At 42.7% G+C, this 9,821-nt stretch overlaps 2 protein-coding genes across 2 annotated transcripts; one reads left to right on the top strand and one right to left on the bottom strand.

Moving 5' to 3' along the window:
* Window positions 1-1,143: 1,143 nt before the first annotated feature.
* prtp (pretaporter) lies at window positions 1,144-3,446 on the top strand. Its single transcript, XM_065236442.1, has 2 exons — window positions 1,144-1,356; window positions 2,177-3,446. The coding sequence occupies exons 1-2, from the start codon at window positions 1,172-1,174 to the stop codon at window positions 3,201-3,203; spliced, it is 1,212 nt and encodes a 403-aa protein (XP_065092514.1). The 5' UTR covers window positions 1,144-1,171; the 3' UTR covers window positions 3,204-3,446.
* A 263-nt stretch (window positions 3,447-3,709) lies between these two features.
* On the bottom strand, window positions 3,710-4,267 carry LOC135713349 (MICOS complex subunit Mic10-like). The gene is made up of 2 exons (XM_065236456.1): window positions 4,076-4,267; window positions 3,710-3,951 (listed from the first exon to the last, which is right to left on the bottom strand). Exons 1-2 carry the CDS (start codon window positions 4,149-4,151, stop codon window positions 3,818-3,820), a joined length of 210 nt encoding a protein of 69 aa, XP_065092528.1. The 5' UTR covers window positions 4,152-4,267; the 3' UTR covers window positions 3,710-3,817.
* Window positions 4,268-9,821: the final 5,554 nt, after the last annotated feature.

The raw sequence follows: 9,821 nt of genomic DNA, 5'->3' as shown, positions 1-9,821 counted from the left end.
TTACTACCATTCTGTCAAAACTACTATGCTTAGTCAAACGGCATAGTAGTTTTGATAGAAAAAATAGTAGAATTAAATGAATTTCGTTTGTGCAAAAATCTATTTGTGGGAGTATTTAATTTAAACCATCAATATATTGCTGATTGCATCTGAAACTGGACTGTCCCAAAAATGCAAAAAGTGTGATAAAAGTGCACGTTTCCGTCAAATCGTTTTGATGTCTTCGGAGCACTTATTGCTTGCATCATATGGAATAAGTACACCGCAAGTGCAATTTTATCACACTTTTTAATAAGTGAAAACGCGCTTATTAGTCCAATTTGGTGTAAAATGCTAGGGGGGCGACTCTATATACGATGCAGGAAAAATTGTGTTTTGCTGTGGCTAGCTGCGCGCACGGTGAGTAGATACAAAGAAGATTGATGTCGATTATGAAGATTTCCTGCAAAAAGATGATGCGCGATGCAAGTAGATGAGAGAAATGAAAGAATATTTTTCGAAGTTTGATTCGCTAGTGTGAGATTTGTTGAGCATCTATAATTGAGATTTAGATGTGTCGCCCCCCTCGGTAAAATGTGCAATAGTATTTTAGCCAATGGATTTTGTTTCTGTGTATGAAAAGAATCGATCAAATCAGATAGGACCTTTTGAAGAATTCGTCTAGATCAAGGTGACTACACCATGGTCTAGATTATCTGCAGTGTATAGTAACTCCGACACAACAGCCCACTCCCTCGTCGAGATTTGACATCTTCCATTTTTGATCTGTCATATCCGCGGCTTTGCTTTTTTATCACGCATCGTTCGTTCGCTCCCCGTCCCGTCGTTCCCATTTTCGGCAGTCATTTTCCTCCTTCTTGTGCGGTTGACGGAGTTTGCTCCTGCCGCGGCCATTCTTTTCTCTGTGCATTTTTTGTGTGAACGCATTTAAAACTGACTGAACAAAGTTTGTGTAAAGTGTAGAATATAAGGTAGAACAGTGCAATTAAGGTTGCTGATAGTGTTTATCAGGTTCGCTATATAGGTGAGTAAACAATAGGCGATAAGATTTGTGGAATACACGTCACCGATTCGATTCGAGTCGACTGGAAAAGGTAGGCTGGCAGAATTATCAAGGGGCGTTTTTTTTTTCCTATTTCTAAGATTCAGTTTGGGAATATACGGCGGTAGGATGCGGATGTTGACGACCTCGAGACCGGTTTTCACCGTGCTGTTTGCGGTGGGTTGTCTGCTCGCCACCGGCACCACGCTGGTCCGGGCTCACGATGAGGACACCCTGAGTGTCGCCCTGACCAAGGAGACCTTCCAGTCGGAGATCGACGGAAGCAACTATTTCGTCATGTTCTTTGCTCCGTGGTAAGTAAATTCTAGGCCGCTAAATTATTGATGAATGCAGCAAACGAAGATGACCCGAGACATTATTTGCAAAGGTAGAGACGGAGATTGGTGACTATTTTTAGATTCACGGATGGGTTTGCGTGTTGTGTGCGTGAGGCTCATTTGAAATATTGTCACCAGCAGCGGTACCCGCGCTAGGATGATGGTAGTTGGTTAGGAATGAACAGGTGCCTCTAGTGTTTGAGATGAATGTTGAAAAATTAAATACAGGCTAAACACCAATCACCAGCATCTGTTTTCTGGCTTATCTACTGGTCCGGTCTGGCAGCGAGTTTTCGTAATGATATGTTTCATTTGAAGGTGGGCGGGTAATTACTGGTTTGACGGGCAGGGGAAGTGAAACGAGTGATTTTCTTACTTTATCGCTTTCGCTAGTTTTAATATTGTACATTACACTGATACTATCACAAAAATGATGAGCTTGTTTTTCGCTTTCCGTACTCGTTCATGATACGTCTACATAGTTTCTTATCTGCGAGCATGTTTTTGTCGGTCAAAAATTCTTACAGGACAGGGCAAAATTAACAAGATTGCGATAACATAGCATCGTATAATTTTTTTAGATGATTTCATCATGGTGAACAATTCATTAAAATATGGTCTTAAGAATAGAAGCATGATGTTGAATTACAGACAGACAGAAAGACAGACACTTAATCATCCGGACATTATAGATAGGAGAACCGTCTTCCAAGTGACTTCCGGTTCACTAAGATTCCGTAAAATGGCCAAAATCCTGAACCCGTTAAAAAACCACTCTCCCTCTCTCTTCCCTCAGGTGCGGTCACTGCAAGAAGCTCGCCCCAACCTGGGCCAAGCTGGCCGAATCCAAGAACGAAGACAGCACTATCCAGATCAAGATTGGCCGCGTCGACTGTACCACCGATGGGGACCTGTGCAGCGAACAGGATGTCACCGGATATCCAACGCTCAAGTTCTTCAAGCAGGGAGAATCGAACGACCAATCGGTCAAGTACCGCGGTGCTCGCGATCTGGATGCATTCAATGCCTTCATCCGCGAACAGCTGGGCCTGGAAGAGGACGAGTCTGAGGAAACGGTAGCCGAACCACCAAAGCCCGTCTCGCCGTTGGTCGAACTGACTGACGATACCTTCGCCAAGCACATCTCCAGCGGAATGCACTTTGTGAAGTTCTTCGCACCGTGGTGCGGCCACTGCACCAAGCTGGCTCCCACCTGGGAAGAACTGGCCAGGAGTCTGGAGCACGACACATCGGTCCGCATTTCCAAGATCGACTGCACCCAGTTCCGACCGATCTGTACCGACTTCGAAGTCAAGGGCTACCCAACTCTGCTCTGGATCGAGGATGGCAAGAAGATTGAAAAGTACTCCGGCTCCCGGGCGCACGATGATCTGAAGGCCTATGTCGCCAAGATGGCCGGAGGACTCAAGCTGGACGAAGCGACCGAGAAGGTCGAAGGAACCGAAAAGGACAACACCTCGGCCGTTGTGCAGCTGTCCCAACCGGACTTCCAGCATGCGATCGAAAAGGGTGTGACGTTCGTCAAGTTCTACGCTCCATGGTGTGGCCACTGTATGCGATTAGCTCCAACCTGGGAACAGCTGGCAGAGAAGTTTGTCGGTTTGGATAATGTCAAGATTGCCAAGGTGGACTGCACCCTGGAGGTCAACAAGGACTTGTGTGGCGAGCAGGATGTGAACGGTTTCCCGACCGTTTACATTTACCGAAACGGCGAGAGGCTGAGCGAGTACAACGGAAATCGCTCGCTGGAAGATCTCCACGATTTCGTCACCCGGCATTTGACCGAGCACGACGAACTGTAAGCCGAAAGCGGGGGTGTTCTGATTTCCATTGTATTTGGTAGATGTGTTTTTCTATGTGCGTGAAAAACAAACCATTGTGTAATTCAATCATATCTCGCATTAAGGGAGAGACGAACAAACAGTAAAATATTTGTAGACAAATCAATGAAGGATGGAGGACAAGTTTGAATATGATCTTTGAACAGTAGAAATCGTTGGACGATAATAAAAACTTAAGAAAAGACAAGCCAAACTTAGAACAAACCATGCATGTTTTTTTTTTCTGTCAATAGACATCAAGAGAAAGCCTTTCTGTCCACATATGCAATCTAACACCAACACAGCCAGTTCTTGAAAGCATCTTTTAATATGGAGGATATACTTCCATCATTTCTCTTGTCCATTTGAAATATGTTCCACATCGAAGATGCGTCACCCATACCAAAACGGCCAGGTCTACTGTGCGGCACCTGTCTGTCCACCCAAGGATTTCGAAGCCATACTTACACACCAAAACCAGGGTCCCATTCGTAAATTATTTAACACATAATTTATTAAGAAAACCACATCGCCTAATCGCCGCACGCAGCGCAGCAGCACCGATTGATCGACCGTCCGTCATTCTCCTGGTCCATCTACTTGCTATTGAGCGAACGTTCGCAGTTGGTGTAGGCCATTCCGACGCCGAAACCGGAACCCATGATGATTGGCCACGCACGCCGCTTGAAGAATAGCAACGAGAACACACTGCCCAGAGCAAGACCGCCACCTGAAACAGAGTCGGAACCGTAGATACAGGTTTTCAATAAACAATAGCAAAAATTATGTAACTGCAAGCAGCAAACATCAAGTTCAAGGGTGGATGTCGTTCATTCCGATGATTGTTGACCTACCAAATTTGATCAGCGTATCCGTCAGGCAGCGATCGATCTTCTTGCCGTACTGGTCCTCAGCGAAATTTTGGGCCATCTTTTTTCCGGTGGTCTTTCGGGCCAGGTAAATCGATTTTCCCGGGGTCTAAAACGACGGCAGCACACAAAATCCAGCCACTGCAGTTCGTGTGATGAAAACGCGAGGAATCTTTTGAAGTCGCGAAAAGAGTGCACGGTTTTGACGTTTATGTGTTTTGTTCGATGAGACGGTTCACATCCCTGACTGAGTGCTAGATAGGCGGAGTGAGTGACCCAGGTGTTTCTGAAGGGGCATATAATTCGTTAAGGTGATTTCTTGTATAGGTCACAAATGGCCGCCAAACACACCAAATTTTAGTTTTCATTATCAGTAAAACGGTTTGCTGGATCATGATCAGCAACAAAAAAGCTTTGCTGAAAAACAGCAAACGATATTTTTACCGAAAAATTCAGCTAACATAAACGGTTTGCTGGACACCCAGTAAAGAGCTGTCAATCTGTTAGCGTCACAGTCGCAAGTATTTGCATTTGTACGATTCGTACAAACCACCGAGGAGGAGGAGATAAACAAAACTACAAATATATAAAATAATGTTGGTAAGAGCACTGGTTAGAATAAATTTTTAATAAGGAATGCATGGAAAAGGCCCTGGCGATTTTGTCTTTATTATTTGTGTATTTGTATCAAAAATCTTTAATAGAAGCTGCCAGCCCCAAGTGAAAATAAATTCGATTTACTGAGTTTATTCAGCAAAATACTGTGAGCTGTCAGAATATTTTATTGCTGAAAAATTAGTGAATAAATATTGCTGATTATCAGCAAAATGTTGTCATTTTGACAGAAGTTGGAATTGCTGGAAAATTCATTATTTTGCTGGGAAGTTTGCTGATCTTTTATCAAGTTTAAAATCAGCTGGGTTTCAGCGATTTAAATTTGGTGTGAACGGATGGATAACTGTATGCTGTAAATTTTTATCTCTCCACTACTGACAGCATGGCGCCATGGGAAAAAAGTCATCCGGAAAAATAATGTATGGAGCTCGGTATGGAGATTTGATTTTTTTCCCAAAAATATCGATTTTGGAAGCGAAAACAGAAAAAAATATTTGACATCCCAACAAACAATTTTAGCTGCAGCTTAGCTTATACAGGCAAAAAATAGCTGCATAAGGCAAATTTTGGCTGTATAAGCTAATCTGCAGCTAAAATTGTTTGTTGGGATGAGTGTTTTGTTAAAAAAATAGCGGCATATGTTTCAAAAATCAACCATGCTTTTAATCCATTCCCAGATGGTTGTCGAAAATTAACAGTTGCTAAAATAAAAAAAACGTTTGTTGAACTGGAATTTTGGGTTGGTTCTTTTAGGTACAGTGACCTTCACGTGCTTCTGGTTGAGATTGGCCGGGAGTTCTTTGATCGCATCTTTTCGAGTGCCGATTTTCCGTCAGCAGCAGGGCGAACAGATGCAAACTGGACGCGTATTCCACTCGAAGCAACATGGTGCTGCTGGTATTGGGTGTAACTTGCCGTCTGCACAACAAAAAGTAGCAACATTGATCAACGTAATCCATGGTGATATAATGTAATGGTATAAATCAGATACAATATTAGATTCATGGATGTAATTTTGTTCGCAATGTTTGTGCACATCGTACAATGTAATATTACATAATCGATGGATTGACCTGGGGCCTCATTCCGTAAGTCAAAATGACAAGCCGTTCATTAAAAAAATGCTTCGTTTAGACTTGTACAATAATGTTGAAGTTCGCGGAAAATTAGCAACAAGGTGGATTTACCTAGGGATTTACCAATAAAACTGCTTCTAATCAATTTCTTAAGAAAGCCTGCTACGAGAAATTGATTAAAGAAAATTTATCGAAGAATTTAATGGAATACTCTAACTGAATATTGAAGGCCCAAGCGCAATGACAGCGGAAGCGGAACGACAGCGGCAGCGGAAAAGCCCGATCTGAGAAAGCCTACTTGTCGGATTGAAAACTAGTTAGAACCAAATCGACTTCGGTTAGGCATCTTGATGTCATTTGTGACAACTGTCAAACTTTCCGTTTCCGTTCCGCTTCCACCCACATTGCGCTTGGGCCTTGAATTCCAACCAATATTTAACCAATATTTCAATTCAAATTAAATCATAAGATTTAATCGAGGATTTAATATTGTGAAATTTATACCTTGTCCCAAAATCAAATGTATGCAAAAGCAAGGTGCATTTCACATATTTATGGTGAACAGTTGGCTCTCTACAAGAAAACAGTTACTCTGTTCACAGAGAACAGACGTTGAGGCTCGAACAAAATTTCACTAAAAACTAGTGTAAAGATTCCTATTCGACTTAAGCACCCAGAACAATCCTCTTTGATAACCTGATGGCGCTGGTGTTGGAAAACTTACAGTAGACACTAATGCTGGTAGCGCCGTAGACAAAAATTAACAAGCATACAGCCATAGAGGTAACTCTAAGACCAGAAGGACCCGAATCAACGATCTCAACTTTTAGGCTCAGCTCTGGTACTATTTTCGGTCCCAAGCTAATCTATGCACCCCTCGAAACGTAGGAAAATCTACGAAACCCTCATTTTATCTGTCAAAATTTCATAGCGAATCAAAACAAACATAGAGTAGTACTGGAATTTATACTAGATTTGGGTACGATAATCGATTTGCTTGAGAGCAATAGGCTAGTCAAGTAGTGAGCCAATTTAAAATCGTTAGTTTCGAATTGATTGTTGATACAGCTGCGATTGATTTTGCAAGCTGTGATACTGCAGCTCAGAATATCAAGCTAACGAAACTCACCGCAAATCTCAACAAACTGTGGTGAGATTGGGTAATCCAGCCATGACATTTTTTTACGTTCAGCGCATGGTGGGTACAGCTTTGTCACTATATAGGCGAGGAGGTCATGGGGGGGGGGGAGTGCGGTTTTAGAGCAAATTGTAAACAAACTCGGTCACTGTCCCATACAAAAATCCAACATGGCTGAATCATGAATTTGACACATAAGAACATCTATATGTTTTCACCTTGGTTCAACGGTGAGTACAGTGTTTTCCCTAATGAAGATGTATACCTAGGGGCATCCCACTCTAAACTTTGTATTGCTCGCGTTCTACACAAAAAGTCATTACTGACATCTAAGATACCTAGAAATACTTAAAAATACTTATGAAATATGTAGCGTTAGTTTATTACCACCGTTGCGATACAAATTTAATTTATTTATTTATTTAATATCGTCTAGCATTTTTTAGCGAATATTTTTAAAGTACCCATCCTATGCAAGAAATTCAATCATTATAATGCCTTACATGAAGTGACGGAATGTTATCCCGATTATGGCTTCTATTTAGAGATCAAATTGAACGATGCCACGCTCGGCCACGCTGCAAGCACTCAAACATTTCACGTTATTATGGTCTAAATCTGTCTAGCTGATAGTCGTGGGAATCTTCCACCCGTTCCTCGTTGATTTGAATTCCATCATTGTGTATAATAGGTGAAAATTAGGCTATTGACAGTGTGACACTAACTGAAGTAATTTAGGCTCATTGGAGCTGAATATGAAATTTTGGAGGCTTTCCACACCATTTGCCCCTTACTTTAGCATCCCGAGAGTCACATCTCATAGCTTCCCACCGAATGTATTTATCTAAAAGTGGAGAATAATTTCTAGTATTTGAAACCTTCGACGCTCTTATTCTAAACCATCGATTTTTAATCTGAACTTCGCGAACCCCCACTGAACAAAAAGCACATAAAAGGAATTAGGCGATGTAGACCGAGCTGATCGGTGGGGCAACGTTGAGAATCGATGTTGTAAACGATTATCAAGTCTGGACAAGATCTAAATGGCATATCCCCTTTTTGATAATGTTGTAATGGTTTAATAACTGATTCTATAAGCCCTAGGTTTTCAAATCGTGTACCGCGTATATGACATCAGTGAGCATGCTCCACGGTCTGAAAATACTGCTGTAATCTTAACTTTCTCACCTGTACGGCGTAATCCAGCAATGTATGCTTCTCAAATAGTGGCACTATGGGGAGGTCCACCATCCCAACGAATAGTCAACTGCAAATGGTACGCTTCATTCCACGTTCTGCTAGCGAATGAGCAACATCAGGGTCTGTTGTCTCGTCACATGGCATTGCATTGAAAGTATTTTTTCACCGCGAAAAGTTTTTTATTTGCAAGTAGTTTTTGTGCCTTAGGTGACTCGCGCATTTCGGAAGGAAGCAGCCGATCCTGGCGAAGCCTACGGTCGGTCTGTTCAACTTTAACCTGCTTCGACGATATCGAAATTCTTGCCGCATCATTAGCCATAGTTAGCAGCAAGAACGGTTAAACAGTGGCAATCACACGGACTGGAAACAATAACCAGCAGAAAGCAGTGAGCCACCGCACGGACGGTGTGTACGACCGGCATCTATTGTGGCAGAGCAGCAACAGTATAAGCAGTAGAAACGGTAAGGGCAAATAATAGCACGTATCTGTTTTTTGTATACCCATTCCTCTGACTGTTTGCTTGTGAATCGTCTGTCTCTCCCCCAGTGGAATCGTTCCACATAGGGTGGTTCTTTAATAAAAAATTAATTACTTCTTAGCGAAAGTTTTCAATTTCGTATGGATGAAGGACAGGGGGCGTCAAGCCTCCCAATGATAAAGTAAGAAAGCGTCATTACCAGGCGTCTTCTGCTTCACCTTGGGTTGTCTACTTTCGGCAGAAAGAGAAAGCCCTAAACTTCTTAGGGATTAAAAGAACGTTGACGCGTCGTTTCCCGGGGACCGAATTTCATCAGGTCAATCGGAACAAACTGCGTATAACTACACTCACATATAAAGTCGCAAATGAGATTTCTGACGACGAGGGTTATAATGAAGAGTATTACGTCTACATCCCATCTCGAGATGTGGAGATAGACGGTGTGGTCTCTGCAGTGAGCCTGACGTGTGATGACGTCATGGAAGGTATGGGGCGCCTTCAAAATGCTGCTACATCTACCGTAGACGTTTTGGGTTGCAGGACATTGTATTCAGCGACCACGGTAGATGGTCAAAAGACTTATTCCCCTTCAGGCTCACTACAGGTGTCTTTCGCTGGATCGGTTCTCCCAAAGTTTTTAGAAATTGAAAATGTTTTTTTCCCGGTGCGACTTTTTGTACCAAGGGTATACAATTGTACCAACTGCAAAAAGTTGGGACACACAGCTGCTTTTTGTGACAACAAGCCCCGTTGTGGCAAATGTAGCCAAGACCACATGGAGGGTGCTTGCCAACAGGAAGCAACTAAATGTGCTTACTGTGGCAAAGAACCTCTTCATGCTTTGCAGGACTGCCCCGCGTACAAGAAGCGTACCAATAATGTGAAGCGTTCAATAAAAGAACGCTCCAAGCTGACGTTTGCAGAAATGGTTAAGTTGCAAAATGGAACCTCTGCTTCGTTGGCATCAGCCGCTCAAAATGAAAACACTTTTGAGATTTTGTCTTCCGATGAACTGGACTCTGACATAGCAGATGAGAGTGAGTCTCCGGAGGTACACGCCCCTGGTAAAAGGAAGCCGACTAGCTCCCCGGGAGTGCGCCGGAAAAAAAATAAAACCACTCTCAAAAGCATGCAAAAATCTGAAGGTAGCGGGGATTCATTGAAAAAGCCGAACAAATCGGTAATTGCTGCTCCATCTGATCCTTGCTGCAGCTTTTCCACCC

This window comes from Ochlerotatus camptorhynchus, unplaced genomic scaffold (assembly GCF_037179485.1).
Source record: "Ochlerotatus camptorhynchus isolate MF236.1 unplaced genomic scaffold, CSIRO-AGI_Acam_v1.1 ptg000550l, whole genome shotgun sequence".
Classification (NCBI taxonomy): Eukaryota; Metazoa; Arthropoda; class Insecta; order Diptera; family Culicidae; genus Ochlerotatus; species Ochlerotatus camptorhynchus.
The sequence above is the reverse complement of the archived record's forward strand: the minus strand, read 5'-3'. Positions and strand labels throughout refer to the sequence as shown.